The sequence below is a fragment of the Trachymyrmex cornetzi genome, unplaced genomic scaffold, assembly GCF_001594075.2.
Source record: "Trachymyrmex cornetzi isolate Tcor2-1 unplaced genomic scaffold, Tcor1.1 scaffold270, whole genome shotgun sequence".
In the NCBI taxonomy this organism is placed as follows: domain Eukaryota; kingdom Metazoa; phylum Arthropoda; class Insecta; order Hymenoptera; family Formicidae; genus Trachymyrmex; species Trachymyrmex cornetzi.
Window position 1 is genome coordinate 811,813 of NW_017297377.1, and position 16,329 is coordinate 828,141.

The following is a 16,329-nucleotide window of genomic DNA, read 5'->3' on the forward strand; positions in this document are numbered from 1 at the left end:
ATATATTTAAGATTTAACATTTAATTTAAAAAATGGTTCAAGCAAGTGAAAGCGATATTTTGACTATAGGCGGAGTTCTAAATGACTCTGCCAGGCCTCTGAAAGAGAGATTCCGCGCTCTATTCACTTTGAAGAATATTGGTGGTGCAATGGCAATAGATCAGATCCATGCATGTTTCAAAGATCCGTCAGCATTGTTGAAACATGAGCTTGCATACTGTCTAGGTCAGATGCGAGATCCTGCAGCCATTAATATTTTAAAAAGTATCCTGGAAGATCTGTCACAGGAGCCGATGGTACGTCACGAAGCTGGTATGTATTTAGCATGTACAAGTCTCATTCAAGCTTCAGTAATCTATTCAAAAAGAAATGAAAAGAATAAAGAATCTGTTCTTTAAAACTTTTAGAGTAAATCTTACTCTTAAAGAGTTAAAAAACTTTTTTCAAGAACAATTCAAAATTTACTCTTTTCTTCTTATCTCAATTTTTACTCTTTGAAGTCAGGTTCCACTCAAATTTAGAGAGTATTCATTCTTTGTATTATTTTATATTTATATGTATTTTTTTCACAGGAGAGGCACTGGGTGCTATCGGTGAGTCAAGTGTAATTCCTCTGTTGGAAAAGTATCGCGAAGATCCTATATCTGAAGTAGCAGAGACGTGTGAGTTGGCTTTAAACCGGTTGAGATGGTTAGAATCTAACAGTAATACAAAGAACTTACAAAAGAATTCATACTCGACCATTGATCCTGCACCACCGGCAGAAATAACAGACGTAAAAGTCTTGAGGGATATTTTGTTAGATGAAAACAAGTCGTTGTTTGATAGATACAGAGCAATGTTCTCACTGAGAAATTTGGGTACCAGAGAGAGCATTCTAACTCTTACTGAAGGTAATTATATTAATCTAACCTACAAATATTAAATAAGTACTAATTAATTGAGTTTTGTTTTTGCATAAAGGTTTAAAGACCGGTAGTGCCCTGTTCAAACATGAGGTAGCGTTTGTGCTAGGACAACTTCAAGACGAGACATCTGTGCCAGGATTGCAAGCATCATTGGAAGACACGGAGGAAAACGAGATGGTCAGGCATGAGTGTGCAGAGGCTTTAGGTTCCATTGCCACTCCTGAATGCTACGAGATATTAAACAGATATCTCAATGATAGTAAAAGAGTTGTTCATGAGAGTTGCGTAATCGCCTTGGACATGTGCGACTATGAGAACAGTACGGAATTTCAGTATGCCGATACGTTGGCCAAGCTTTCTACTGCGTGAAAAATTTTATTTACATTGTTATTGTATTATGTATATTTCCTATCCCGAATGGAAGAAGAGAAATATAAAACTTTATCAAGTTAACATTTCTGAAAATCAAAATACGATCTATATCAAAATTATAATTTTCAATGATGAGGGTGTTAACTTGACAAAGGTAAATGTAAATCATTCCCCTTAATCATAGTACATTTTTATGCAAAGTTCGTGTGAAATTCTAATCGATTCTAATGGAAAACTAAGTAAAGAATTGTTATATTCCTTATATCTTGGACATACGTTTTCTTGCAGACCTAAATTTCCAATACTACTCTAGTGTATATTTTTTGCTATGAAAATAATAAGATAGGATAGTATTTAATTAGTTTCAACTTTAAAGTAATATGAAAATTTAAGCGCGCGCGATAAACAATTTTTTTTCCGGTGACGCGCTTACAACTACATTATACAATTGCTTCTTGAGAGCACAAGCACAAATATTCATATGTACTGTTCAGAAACATAAACGTTATTGCAAGAAATAGATAAAACATCGCTCTACTCTACTAATGATGTATCTATAATTGTATATCGGTATTCATTAACTAGGAATTTTCTCGTAATGAACGTAATTAAGAACTTCGGTATATCAAATCGATCGTAAGGGAAGTATGTGTTTTGTCATAACGTAAGATGACTTCCCTTTCCAAGAAAACGGTAAAATCGGCAGATTGAATTGTTGCATTATATGCGGGTGTACCGCTAATAGCAAACGAGCTTGATAAGACTCGTGATATGAACCGGGCATTACAAGCGAAATCGATCAACCATTGCCGCTCCACTCCGTTTCTGCATTCGTCGCTGAAACTTCGTTTATTCGAAATTCTTTCTCTAATCGCCCGGAAGCATGTCCGCTGGGAATTCCCCGTGATGGAATTTTGAAATTGTCCGTGTTCAGTTTCATGAATATCGCGTGCCGTCTCGCGCATTCATTGGCATACATTCATTATAGCTTCTATCACTGCAAGCACACGTACAATCCTTCATACTTTCCGCAGTCAGCGAGATAAATTTTTTTTTCGTTAATCGTTTCTTAACGTCAGGATAACATTTGGATAACATTTGGATCGATGAGGAGAGAATCGTCGGGAGGAAAGATTTTTTGATTCGCGAAAGAAGAGAAACTTTCCTTGGACTGAATAATAAAGCGATTAATCAGAGTCAGTAAAGCAAGACTGACGCATTGTAAATATTAGACAAACGGATATAGCTCGTCAAAGCTTCGACAACTAAACACGAGCAGGATATACTTCACAAACGAATAATTAAGATATCCACGTGCAACATTACTTTCAAACGTAATCTTCGAAATAATTGCCGAAATGACAAAATATTATTGCAATTCCACGACTACATCTATTTTCCATTGATTAACACATCGTTAGAGTATTATTCCACGCACTACGGGATGGAAGACAATTTACTAGAGTGCGCAAAAAAAAACTCTACGTCTCGTCCCTGTCTTCTCGCGCGAGGATACTTTGACGATGATTTATTTCTCTCGGTACCTCTGTCAAGGTACTCGCAACCCTACAGCTCGTTGTAAAGTATAAGACGATTCTCTCTCGCCAAAGTGGGGAGAGAGACGGACGGGGGTGGTCGATATTAACTGCGAAGCAGTTCCTTCCCCGATGGAGAACGCGGTGGCGGATAGTCACATGCCGGCCGCGGTCGAGTGCATACTCTCGCCGTCGTACCCGCGCGTTCCATCGCCGCTTCACATAAAGTAAGCTTTATCGCCGATCAATTACAATAAACAATATATATATATAAATCAATAATTACAATAACTCGCTAAAGTACGCCGACAACATCGCAATTGCATTTCTAAGCGACTACAATCATTTTCTTATATTATCTTATCAGCAGAATTTTCTTAAATGCTTATCTTTATTATCTTACTTTTGGTTGCATTTTCTAAACAATACATGAAATTTTTATCCAAATGTATTCTGTTTTTTATAATTTTTCATGAAACTTTAAAAGTACGAATAACTTCTATGAAACTATATTTTCGCAATTGCAATACTTTTGATTGAGAGACGTTGACTGATAAAGTGTTTTAAAATTTTTAATAAAATTTTGAATATATGTGTTTAATATTTCAAATTTTTGTGAAATGGAAGTATTTTGATATTTTTAAAATATATTATATATCCTTTTAATAATTCGCAAGTATTTCTATAAATAGTATAAAAACGAATTTATGTAACTTTCGGAAAAGAAAGTATACTTTCTTTTCTTTCTTTTTCTTATTATTTTAAAAGTTATATGGAATATTTTTAAAGATATCCGATTTAAAATAATTTTGTAAATAATAATTTAGTTATGAATTATTCTATTAAACATTTCCTGAAAACTTATAGAAAGCAAAAAAAATTAACTTTTGTGAGATTAATTATAAATCTTAGAAATCAAGAGCAATGTCTTCCTTAACTTTTTTCTGTAGTCTTTATTTTGAATTCTGTAATTAGAATAATTAAGAATAGTAGTATAAAAGTTAAAAAATTATTTCCAGAATGGAAATAAAGTGAAAATAACTAGTTACAATTCTTCGAAGATCAAACTTAAAAAATTTTATAATTTCGCTTAACAGTCCTAATAAAATTCTATTTACAAATCCTCTTAATTTATCAAACGGACTATATATAACAATCTTATAATTAATATTAAGTACAGTGCTTCGTTATCTTTGATTGTCCACTATTAAAGCTTTTAAAAAAAGCACGAGAATTTTAATTATTATCATGCATGTCTCAAGGAAATATATAAGGAGTACGCACGTTTTGCCCTGTATTATGCAATCGCGTTTCGTGTGTGCTACTTTTTTACGCTGGGTTCATGTCGTGAGAGATTTAATGATAAACTTGGCGACTTCCCTCTCGCGAGGCGATTTTTCTTTAAAAGTACCCACATAATATCGACGCAATTTTAACGTTAATATTGTTCAAATACTTCTATTATCTGTCGGCTATCAGAAACGACGATCAGGATTACACGGGGACATTTTTTACCTCCGTGTAAAATGCGCGTATTGGGGATGTATATTATACATTCTTGGGGAAAAGACAAAGCGGAAGACGTGCACCACTTGACTGTGTTTTGATCGGTTTTTCTTATTTACGAGACAACCGCGTTCGTGAATTATACACTTTGTTTCGCAAGTGATACCATACATATCGCATGACAAGCGTTACTTCTTTGACAGCGACAGCTGTCTTTGCAACGTCAATCGTGCATCATACATCCCGGAAGCAAAACAAACGTCAGTCATTCACTGTCGATTCCGAAGGAAGTCGTGACGGTAATGAGGAACTATAGGATGATGGACATTTAGAAGGACTCGACTTCTTTCATTCGAGTAATATCGAATATAATATTAAAACGAAGCACAATCAGATGCAAGTCGCATGTTCCTCCACTGGTGCGGCTTCTCTCGCTTCGAACGTCACAATCCAATATACTTACACGATGAAGGAGTCTTAATACGTTAAATTCAATTCGCGCTTCAGTGGAATAATAGATTTTACGTATTCATGTGATTTTACGTTTCACCCTAAGCTTTAAATTGCCAATAAAAGTTCCGGTAATTCCATAACTGGGATTGCACATTCGCTACAATTTTTAAGGAACCTCGGCCTTACATGTCGATCGTTAAATTGGTATACTTTTATATCAGCACATCCGGTCTTTACAATCCTAGTTAAGTTAGTTAACTTAGTAATAAGAATCGATCTATCTTTTCCTTGTATTAGTATCATTATCGTTGCTATCATTATTACACTACTATTAAACCCCTTTTTCTACCTTCGATAATTTTAAGAAGCTACCTGCCAGTTTTTTCGCAATTTATGTATAGGAAGATTTACGGAGGAGGGGCGCGAATATTAATCTTAAAGTTCAAAGGTAAAGGCAAGAGGGTATATCAATTTCGTACGACTTTATGCAATTTTACTTTAGCATAGCAATCGCACATATATATGCCACTGGGACCATCGATGAACGGTGAGGAGCCAAATTTGCGGGAGATCATGACGGACAATCGGTGGTACCCGAAGGACGAGACGTAGGGGGATATGTCCGGCTGCTTGTCGTCATCTATGACAGGATCGACAGATGCGGGGCCGCTGCAGCCCCAGGAAGAACCTGCTTCGCTTCCCGTCGCTCGACCATCGTCCTTGTCGGAGGACAACGGTTCGTCTGCACGGCGAGGTAGTCGTCATCGTCACCAGTCGCGACGTAGGATGACGTCCGCTCCGCCGTCTGGGCAAGCAATACAATTGACACCTCTTTGGGAACACGTGGTACGTTCAGGATAAAAGTATTTTATACTCTCTAAGTTTTTTGGAGTGGAAAATATTTAAAGAGTGAAAATTGAGCCAGTCTTGAAAAAGAGTAAAATTTAAGAGTAAATTTTCACTCTTTAAAGTGAGACGCAACTAAAAGTTTTAAGCTGGGTTCTTCCACTTTTCGGTAAACTTCAGCTTACTGTCTTACTTTTTTACTCTTTTATTTTCTTATGTTTTTACTCTTCTCTTTAAATCTCAAGGAATAAAATCTCTTGTCTTAAAAAAAGAGTGAAAATGCGGCCACTCTTGTTCAAGATTTTCACTCTTTTTAGAGTGAACTCTTTTTTACTCTTTTAAAATGAGATTCTTCACTCCAAAAGAGAGAAATCTTAATCCCTTTTTTAACAAGAGTGGCTGTATTTTCACTCCTTTTTCAAGACAGGCTAAATTTTCAGTCTCTTCGAATGAGATTTTATTCCACGAGATTTAAAGAATTTTACTCTTTTGTTTATCCAATAGGTAAATTACCACAGAGTTTATCTGAAGATGGAACAACCCTTAGAGAGTACTCTTGCCGCGTATTTCTACATGTTTTATCTCCTAGTTTTCCTTTTTAAAAGCGAATAAATTTGACAAGCTGATTGTCTTTGGCCAGGTGCGTACGCATAGGTTTCCATCCGAAGTCGACACGCAGGCCACCTTTATCGAGATCTCCGAGAGACTTCGGGATCCGGAATGGGAGGTTCGCCAACACGCCCTGCGGGTGCTGATGGACGTTTTACCGACGCTGAACACCGATGTCGTTGACAAGGTCATGCAACCAGTGGTGCCAGAGCTGATCAATAATTTGGGACATCCAGCGCCGGCGGTTCGTAAGGGCGCCTTGGACACGCTGCGGGTCTACCTGGTTCATAGCCCCAACAGAGAAAACATGGTTAAAAACGTAAGCGCCTGTAACTTATTTTTTTTTACCTATAGCTTTCTTTTAAATCTATATTTATCACCTTTCTAGATCTAAAAATTTTATTTTTTCAATGGGAACTTGCCTAAGCATTATTTCATAATATTTCGATGACGATTTCTTTTCTATAAATAAATTTTAAGTTCAATTCCTTTTAAATCCAAATACTGTATGAGTTATTAAAACTTTTCTATGGTCTAAACCATAGAAACTAATCTTCTAAAACTCATCTATGAACATTTAATTTTTATGAAGATAACGATACTGTATCAAGAAATACTTTCATTTATTTCAGATCCTTCACGATGGCTTGAATCGTCCGGATGCTCACAATCCGTTTCAAACAAACGTGACGACAGGCGTGATCCTGAGTGCACCTCTGCTGCTCTTTCCATCCTCGAGTAGTCCTCCTCCAACAACGCAGATCCTGAAGGATGCTACGATCGCCTTCGCCTCGCGATTAGTCCAGGTACCACATCAAGAAGCCGTTCTGAAATCTCTCATGAAGATCCGTGACGCAGTCGGTGAGGAAGAATTCGAGAGTTACTTGGCAGATTATGACGACAAGTTTAAGAAGAACATCGATGTTCTCTCCAAAATCTATAATATCAAGTCAACCAAAAAGAAGCAAAATAAGCATCGTACGCAGGACATTATAAAGGCTGATAAGAAAGAGCGCGCCTTCGACAAATCCTGGGATAGCGACAGCGATACTTCTGGTATCGCCGAGGAGGAAGATGAGATACCACCGTCGAGAGTCGTTCTGGAGACCGAGATCAAGTTCAACGAGGAGACGGCCATCACGATGACAATCCTCGAGGAAAAGGACGATGATGATAGCGAAGACAACGAAGGGAAGAAAAACAAGATCGATAACGATATGATGAACGACATCATTGAAGAATCATCGTCCGCAGATAAACGCAGGACACCCAGGCGCGTCCACTTTGGCGGCGAGATCGTGAAGCTAAGGACACCCGACAGCGACGATACGGAATCGATCGAGATAACGCCTAAGACGAGGATCCCACTTCCGGTGTCGCCGGCCACTAAGATGCCGGAAATGATGAGGAGACGACCATCATCCCAACCCTGCAGTCCTCACATAGAGAAGCGAGGATCAAGGAGAGCTTCCAGGTCGGCGTCCAGCAGTCCCAAGAGAGAGTACATGCACAATGCACAGCTGAGTCCTAAGAAGAGTATTTTGACGAAGACAGGTGGACCTCTAATTGTAATCAATTCGCCGACGGAAGAAATGAAGAACACGAAGAAAATTAAAAAAAGTAGTGAAACGATTCTAGAAAATGAAGTCCCTCGTAGTAGTTCGCAAGAAATTAATGAAATATTAAAGAAAGAAGAAATTACGTTAGTTCAAGCTTCTCCGCCGTCAGCAAATAGTGAAGACAAATTGACAATAAAGAGCAAGGATGAAAATGATCTGTCTAAATCAGTTCAGGTTGTAGCGATAGAAGCTTCAAAAAACATATCTTTAAAAGGGGAGCAAGCGATGATCCTTAAGGGAGACGGTCACGCGGATGTGATTGATTCGAACAGAAGTAATGCTTCTGAAGCCTCTTCGAAGCAAGAGAGGAATTACACGACGATAAAATCATCAAGTCCAGAACGGATGAAGACATTCCGAGATAATGACGACAGCTTCGAGTTAGAAAGGAAATGTTTGAACGAACAGAAGTTGTCAGGAAACAGCTTGTCTCGCAGGTCCAACAGTTTCCCTTTTGGATCGCCAGTAAACGAGTGCAATGCTCAAATAGATCGTCTGATCGGCGGCGACTTCATCGACGATGACGACGACGACGGCGACTTCATCGACGATGATGAACGGGACGTGCGTACCTGCGGCATGATTACGGACGATCGTGCGGTGACTGTTGTGAACGGCGAGGGACGAAAAGAGTGGCGCAGTCAGTACGATAAAAAGGAAGGGACCGCGTCGGAGGGGAACGAAAGTGTCACTTGTAGTAGCAGCGAGGGCGAGGGTAAACCGCAGGAACCCAGCTGGGAGGAATTGGGGTTGGTTGGCCAGGAGGTGTTGGATGACCTGCACAACAAGGTAAAAGATCAGATATTTCCGCGATTAATAAATACCAGTATTTTATGCGCGTGCAAATTTATTATATAAAACATATAATTAATTTTTTTTATGAAATACTTAGTATAAATGCATCTCTTGATAAATGCAATACTTTGCACATATTATCTCCCTCGTCGAAACTTATGTATAAACAGTAACCATATTTTTGGTATCACTCTTGAAATTCCTCAAATAATATTGTATTAAGCTGATCGAAGTATTGATATTTAATGTCGGATTATACATAATTATATATAGATTATAGAAATTATATATAAAAGTTGATTCGCCCAAATAACAAAGGAAAGAGATCTTTAAAACTATGAACGGATCTAGTTAATTCAGTTGGGCTCATAGAACTCAATATATTATATATTACAATAAGAAAAAATCGTGATGTTATTCTTTGAAAAAATTCAAGTTAGCTGTGACTTTGTGGAAATTTGCGTGAGATTCATTTGGCACCATTCTTGCCGCGTGTTAGCAGGGTAATGCCCTGCTTCAGGTTGTCGCGATCCTTGACGATTAACGTATCCACTTGAGGACCCTTGACTTTAGGACAAACCACCGGTCCGATACATTAAGTATGGTGAGAAGTAGGTCGATCGATTTTCGTCGTCGACAAAAGTTCGTCGCGTGACGTAACGTGATTTAAGCTCCATCAATTATCGGGATTACGTGTGCGCGTGTACGGGCTTAATGTACTTTTCTCTTTTGTTTTTTTTAAATCTCACGAATGAGATGCCTGCTCTGTGGGCCATCGATGGTTTACATCAGTGTTCTAGACACGATAATTATTATATTATTATAAAATTATGCTTAATAGACTGTTGACACAAAGTTTGCTCGATCAACTTTAATTAATCAATAGACGTAGCGTATTCGTAGTAAACGTCAGGTGAATAATCGAACAGTTCAAAATCCAGCCTTAACTTCTCATACAGTCTTCGCACCATCTCTCTGTTTAACTGGCTGAAGTATATCTTGGAGGCGTTAGCGTAACTGTTACTATGTCTCCATCTGGGCTTGATTCTGTCTTGCAATCCTAATTTATTGATCGCATACACCTGATCTCTCCACAGCGATTCCACCTGCAAAATTATTATTACATTACAAGAGCTTTAAAATAATCGCTGATATGATGCTTCGTTAAAAATTTCAATATATATATATCTAACACTTTTGAAATATTTGATACTAATAGAAATACCGGTTATTATTGACTATTTCTATTTTTTTAATTAATATTATATATCTTGTATAAAAGATATAATTTTTTAATATTTTCAATAATTATGTTTTATACTAATAAAATATTTAGTTTTTTATCACTTTTTTTATTTTCACATTTTTTACAGTAATTCATTCGCTTTGTACTTTTATTACCCACAAAGTAGCACAACAGCGACTACAAAGCGCTAAAAAAGTGCTTATATGCTTTTGTAATGCTTTATAGGCTCTGTGTGCTACTTGGGTATTTTTAGTGTTATAACGCAAAATATTACAAGATTACGACAATCAGCTATCTGCTGATGCGAATTTCGATACCTTCGCAATGATGTCGTATTTGACGAGGCACGGCGTGCAAAAGAGATAATATGGCATCCAATGATCGTCTTCGTAACTGCCTAGGTCAGTCTCGATCATGTATTCGACGAACTCTCGGAAGGTCGGTTCCACCCCAGCCGGCGGCGGTACACCCTCGCGTCGGATCACTTGATTCGGCTGTGGCTCCGTGAAATTTTCATCTGAAAGTTTATCGGATTTATCACTATTCTTTGTCTTTTTCTTTAATAAAATTAAATAAAATATATTCAACACGTTTTCCAAAACTTAACCCTTCAATCAATGGATACGTAGATATTGAATACAATAAAAAATAATATATTTTTATGCGAATTTTGTTGTAACACCTAAAAAATCCTATATCTTTCGAATAGCAAAGAGCAATTTGGCACAGACTTTATCTCGTTATCATTTTTACGTTTTTAACGAAAACGTTATGAAACATGATAATAAAAAGGTGAAAAAGTAATTATTTATCAACAGAAGAATTAATCGCGAAAATAAATCTATCCTTACGATAATGGTTATCGTGCAGAGTAAAGAAAAGGATTTTTAGTCAACGTTTCTCCCTTATTTCTTATCTTCCCACGACTTACTACGATACTTCTGCACAATCTTGACCCCGAATTTGCGATAGAAGTAAAGCGTCCCGTGTTCCCGTCCGGCGATGGAGTTTTCCAATTTATCACGATAGGCGCTTAACAACCTCTCAAAAGGATGCCGCACGATCAACAACTTTCTGCTCGTTGTCAGAACATGATCGGCTTTAGGATACTCAAGTTCCGGTATTGCTCTCCTGGCGATGGTCGACAGCTGCTCTTTACCGCTGTTCAGCGTCTCCTCAGGCACGTTCATTAACAGACAAAGATTGTAGAGCCAGGTCGTGGTGCCGGCTTTATACACCGGACAGTACGATATGTTGTGTACTCTGCGCAGAAATCGTCATCTTGTGGATACCTTGACACCTTCGATAAGGATCGGTCGTTAATAGTCAAAATATATTTTCTTCTTCTTTTCTGATACTTTTTACGAACCTGTCCATATAGAAGACGGCATACTGCGGCGCAGGTGGATGCTTGAATAGAGAGTCATCGGCGAGCTTTCTATAAAACCCCAAGTTATACTTTTTACAAACTCTTTCAACGTTTAACGATCGTCGTGTGTTGTCCGCTTCGACCTCGATCTGAGATAAACGATTTAGAATTATATCGATCTCTGTGAGATTTTAAATCTCTCAGTGACTTACCATCAGCTTTCTCAGATTGTCGTCGATGGGAAGAGGTCTGCTCTCGTCGCCGATAACGACGAGAGATAACTTCAGTGTCAAGAAGACAACTCCAAAACAAACGATGATTTGAAGTATCCGGAAGAACGCGCGTTTTCGTTGCCGCGACATGATTATATCGGTATGGCGAGATGTGGTTCTCACGTTCACAGTTTTGCGAATGTATCATTTGGCGTATCCTCCGTTTGTGACTTTTCAACGGCGGAATTTTCTAAAACCCACGAGACGAACATTCTCTCTGCCTTCTGCCGAGACAACTGACTGACCGGTTTCATGAACCGTTTCTCGACAGTGATGGATCTAAAGTATTGCCAGCCCCAAGCAATCTGTTTGGTAACAAACGATTATAACAAAGTATTGTTATAAGTGCGCCATCATTTTTTATGACTTTTTGGACGATTCTGTCAGCATATATTGAATTTATTGCTTCACAACGAACTGTTTTAATGTCTCCTATAATATCTAATATCGGTTGCAGATATTAAAAGTGTGCCAAAGTTATGTACATATAGCTGTATTGTAATTTCTACTCTATAAAACCTTTTATATTATTTTAATCAATTTTAACGAGAGATAGGAAAGATAGGTAAACCAGTTCGGTAGATAAGTCCACTCCTGAAGTTTGAGTGGGGAGTGTCATGGTCAAAGAATTCCATGTTCTAGCATACTAATTCCGTTAGCTCAGCTGTTGAAACGGTGTAATCGCTCTCGGTACCAATCGTATAACTTTTTAATAAAAATATTCGCTTTTCATGTTTCCGTCCTAGGGAAAAAGTTACACGATCGCTACCCTGATAGAGACCTAAAACCAATACTAAACGATAAACATTCGATTAATTAAGCGATTAATCAGCGATAAAATTTATGCACTGCGAAAAAGTCGATCTTAAATAATTGATATATAGGCTGCTTTCTTTTTAAGAGACACAGTCGACACAAGTATCATTCTAACTTTGTTATTCATTAAATATGCCAAGAATTGAGGATAGACCGACATTTATGTCGACTGTGTTTTCTAAAAGAAAAGCAGTCGTAGATCAGTTACAATAATATAAGACCAAGGCTGCTAAATTTGTATAAGAAAACATTGTACTCGCGGTACTAATATGATTAAAGTACGTATATGATTAAAGTTCCAGCAACGATCACCGTTATTCGCAAGTACGCCTTATGTTCATTCAGTGAGTAACTTCAAGGTCGCTGCACCGGCTGCACTAGACCTTTTTATGAATGCACGTGCGACCTCGTCAACGCGCGTCTACGAGAGGCCTGTGAAAATAAATACCGATTCCACACGATCGATTTCCGTGGGACGTCGTTCGTCGCAATCAAGGGAACAGAATATGTATATGTCTACGCGAATACATATATATCTATCCCGAACAAGGCTTCGACTTATTCGCAACATCGTACGCTGCATAATTGATCCGCGATGTCACCTGCGGGTTCTATCTCACCTGGGCTAGCTGCTTTAAAGTTCAATGTAAAGTCGATTCTCGGCAAAAATTTAACAGAGAGAGAGAGAGAGAGAGAGAGAGAGAGAGAGAGAGAGAGAGAGAGAGTTGCTTGACGTAATCTTTTTTCATTTAAATATTTAGGAAATTAAATTTGCAAGTAACGTTATTACAGAATGTTGTTATGGAAGCAGAATTTTTCGAAACGAAAATGTATTTCATGGTCTCTGCCCCTAATAGCCCAAAGTTGCATAAAAGCTGCAGAAATACTACAGAAATTTTGTAGTAATATCGCTGCAAATTCTGTGCTGTATGGATGTTCCCATACAGAGATCGTTTCAGTAATATTGCAGTAACATTGCAAACGTTACAGCATTGCTGCAAGCTTCTGTGCTATATGGGCTGCTATTCTTCCTAATTAAATCGCGAAATCATGATAATTTCGATAATTTATGAGAGATGCAAAAATCCTTCGAGAACGTGGTTTTTCCTTTCTAATTGATTCATGATGAGAATAAATCATGTCACTTCTATTCTTCTTTACGCGCGATATAAAGTCGAGTTTACGAGCGCAAACACCCTTACGCCATACCGCGCGATACGGCTCTCCGAGGCTGATATCAGGGCCCGTATGAATATTCCGCGGGTGAAAAACGACGAGAGATCTGCCTCGCGGATCGTTATGCCAGGGAAGGGCGTATAAGAGAGGGAAAACGCGCTCGGTAAGCCGCAAGAAAATAATTAGGCACGTGTTGCGTGCCGCGTCGTTCAGGTCCAGGAAGGCGTCACTCCCGTGTATATGCAAATCGTCGGCAATTGTACCCGTCGCGTTGCACCGACGTGGCTGTAAGTGCAATTTTCAAACTGTTCTCTGATTCATTGTGGCGCAAGTAGGCAGATATATATATCGATAGATACACTCCGCTTAGACTCGTCGCCTTTGTTCGCCGTTCGTCGACTCGAAGACGTGTCTTCAAAAAAGCGAAAACGGATGAGAACGTTAAAAAAAAATATTGAAAAGGTAATCGCATACACCGACCGTGAGGAATACGTTATAAAAAATATTAATGCAAGGTCCGTATCGATTCCGCGGTTATAGAGCCTGATAGAAGTGCACGCGGTGAGAATGCGGATGTATTGCGTTCAGTTCCGCTGCGACGATCAATAATGTCGACTGTGAATTTCTAGCGACACTGCTCACCTGTTTGTAATTGTACTTGCTGCATGAGGAATTTTTTCATTTCTGATTTGTTTTGATTAAGGAGACGAAATAGAAGAAAATCGCGGAAGTATAAGAAACTCAAGTAAGACTTGGTACGAAAGATGTATACGTCATTAGAGGTGACTCACATATGCGATTAAAGCGGCATTTTAGCGATTAGATACTCAAGTATTTGACTAGTTAATCCTGAGAACAGCCGGATAAATACGGCTTATTCTTATCACGTGTAATTGTTGGGAGATTTGCATGTGCACGCGAAACGATTCCACGATAGAAGAGTGAAATCGGCGAAATTGATCTTACGATAAAATTAACTTTTATTTGTCAAACATTTCGGCTCGTGAACTGGCTTCTTTTGACGAGAATTCATACATTTTTAAATTATTTAAGCAATTAATATTTAACACTATAGAGCCGTCGTTATTCCGTTAAAACTGTGTCGAAGGTGTTAATTTAATAATTTCCTTGCTTTTATTTATTATTGAAGATTTATTTTGATATTATTTATTTTACATTATAATTATTTATAATATATTTTCGTATATTTATAATATTTTGTACTGTATATTTAATACAAAAGAGAAAAGAATTGAAATGATTAGCGGAGCTACAAAATGTACACCATCGGCAATTCTAATGTGAAGCGCACAAAACACTAATAAAAATTTAAATATTCATATGTTATATAAATAAATTTCTCTCTTACCACGCAATTAAAATGAGGTAACATTCTATAACTTTTTTCCTTGCGATCAAATTTTTGATGGCGTCAAAGTGTAACTGATAAAATATCACGCGGAATGGGTTTGTTTGACGATTACGGTGTATGACGTGTCGCAGGAATTTCAATCATCCTTTCGTCTGATATCTTGTCACTTTTGCAGGACGACTGGCGAGCGCGTGTCAGAGGTCTGGAAAGAGTTGCGTCGGCTCTGCGGACGTCCTCGGCGCTAATCGCGATAGAGTCGCGATTAGGATCGCTCTTGCATGCGGTGCTCGGCGGCGAAAGGAGCTGCCGCGTGGCCGCCGCCGGCTTAGGGGTAGCGAAGGTGAGCTCGTAACTCCTCGCACCTCAAGATCGCCCTTAAATACATTGAGATTTAGGCTAATTCATCGCTGACGGCAGTCGCCAGCGGATAACGCTGTGAGCCTTGTTATTAAGTAATATATACCCCGCGCGATAAAACGGAATGATATCTGTCAGTCTTAAACTTCGACATCTCCTAGTCAACCTCGATGTTTAAAAAATTTCTTTCAAAGCCGAGTTTAATTTAAAAAATTTCCTCAATTTTAATACATATTTCTTTGAATAATGCTAAGGTACCATTTACAGTGAATAAATATTTACTCAATAAAAAAAGATAGTTAAATGAATTAATGGTTTTTGTATATTAAATAAATGTATATTTATATTTAGTAAATATTTATTCAGAACTATTCAAACAAATATTTATTAAAATTTAGTTGAAAAATTTGAAATTGTTACTCAAGACCTTTAAAATTCACTGAGAGTTTTGGTACCGCGAGATTTTTGTAAGCTTACAATATCGATATCCGCATTCTTGGTCTTAAAACCATTTAAACTTGAGTTACCAAGTTTTAAAGCGCAAGCAGCAAGGACACCTATATGACATGTATATCCACGTACGAGAATTGCGTAGAAGACACTTTTAGCGCGATGCGGAAGGAAAATAATACTCTGTAACTTTTTCATAATACCAAAGGTTCATGACGTGCTGTTGTTCAACTTTTCTAAAGCTCATATTGTTAAACTTTCCTAGAACTATACTTTCGCATGTGTTCTTAGAAACTACTTTATATTTCAGGTAGTGGTCGCCGGTGTCTCGGAAGATGCACTAAGAAAGAAATTGCCGCAGCTGGCCTGGGGCCTGGCTAGACAGGGTGGTCCATCCGCGGCGCAGCTCGCTCGAATCTCAATGTTACGGCTCAGGCCCAGCCTGCTCTTAGAACAATTACTGCAGCCACATTGTCTGAGCGCCAGAAACACTAAGGTACTCTCTAAATTCTTTGGGATGGTATCACCCACTTTAAAGAGTGAAAATTGAGCCAATGTTGAAAAAGCGTTTTGATAGAGTTCCGAAAAGGTGAACCCTTCGATTTTCTTGCCAATTGACATATTACTG

General features: G+C 38.1%; 3 protein-coding genes across 4 annotated transcripts in view; 2 read left to right on the forward strand and 1 right to left on the reverse strand.

The window, feature by feature from the left end:
* Positions 1-5: 5 nt before the first annotated feature.
* On the forward strand, positions 6-1,508 carry nero (deoxyhypusine hydroxylase nero). The gene is made up of 3 exons (XM_018508635.1): positions 6-312; positions 573-893; positions 964-1,508. The coding sequence occupies exons 1-3, from the start codon at positions 33-35 to the stop codon at positions 1,275-1,277; spliced, it is 915 nt and encodes a 304-aa protein (XP_018364137.1). The 5' UTR covers positions 6-32; the 3' UTR covers positions 1,278-1,508.
* Positions 1,509-3,012: 1,504 nt separating this feature from the next.
* LOC108761930 (uncharacterized) overlaps positions 3,013-16,329 on the forward strand; it is a 31,030-nt gene continuing 17,713 nt past the window's right edge. The window contains exons 1-6 of one of the 2 annotated variants that reach the window (XM_018508715.1): positions 3,013-3,042; positions 5,277-5,620; positions 6,261-6,548; positions 6,862-8,637; positions 15,070-15,234; positions 16,012-16,197. In XM_018508715.1, the coding sequence (XP_018364217.1) occupies positions 5,393-5,620; positions 6,261-6,548; positions 6,862-8,637; positions 15,070-15,234; positions 16,012-16,197 (2,643 nt within the window). In that variant the 5' untranslated portion in view covers positions 3,013-3,042; positions 5,277-5,392. Of the gene's footprint in view, positions 3,043-5,267; positions 5,621-6,260; positions 6,549-6,861; positions 8,638-15,069; positions 15,235-16,011; positions 16,198-16,329 lie in introns of those variants that run through there. The other variant, XM_018508716.1, reaches the window with a different exon arrangement.
* Positions 8,926-11,784, reverse strand: LOC108761931 (carbohydrate sulfotransferase 8). The gene is made up of 5 exons (XM_018508717.1): positions 11,471-11,784; positions 11,259-11,407; positions 10,821-11,152; positions 10,207-10,406; positions 8,926-9,749 (listed from the first exon to the last, which is right to left on the reverse strand). Exons 1-5 carry the CDS (start codon positions 11,618-11,620, stop codon positions 9,519-9,521), a joined length of 1,062 nt encoding a protein of 353 aa, XP_018364219.1. The 5' UTR covers positions 11,621-11,784; the 3' UTR covers positions 8,926-9,518.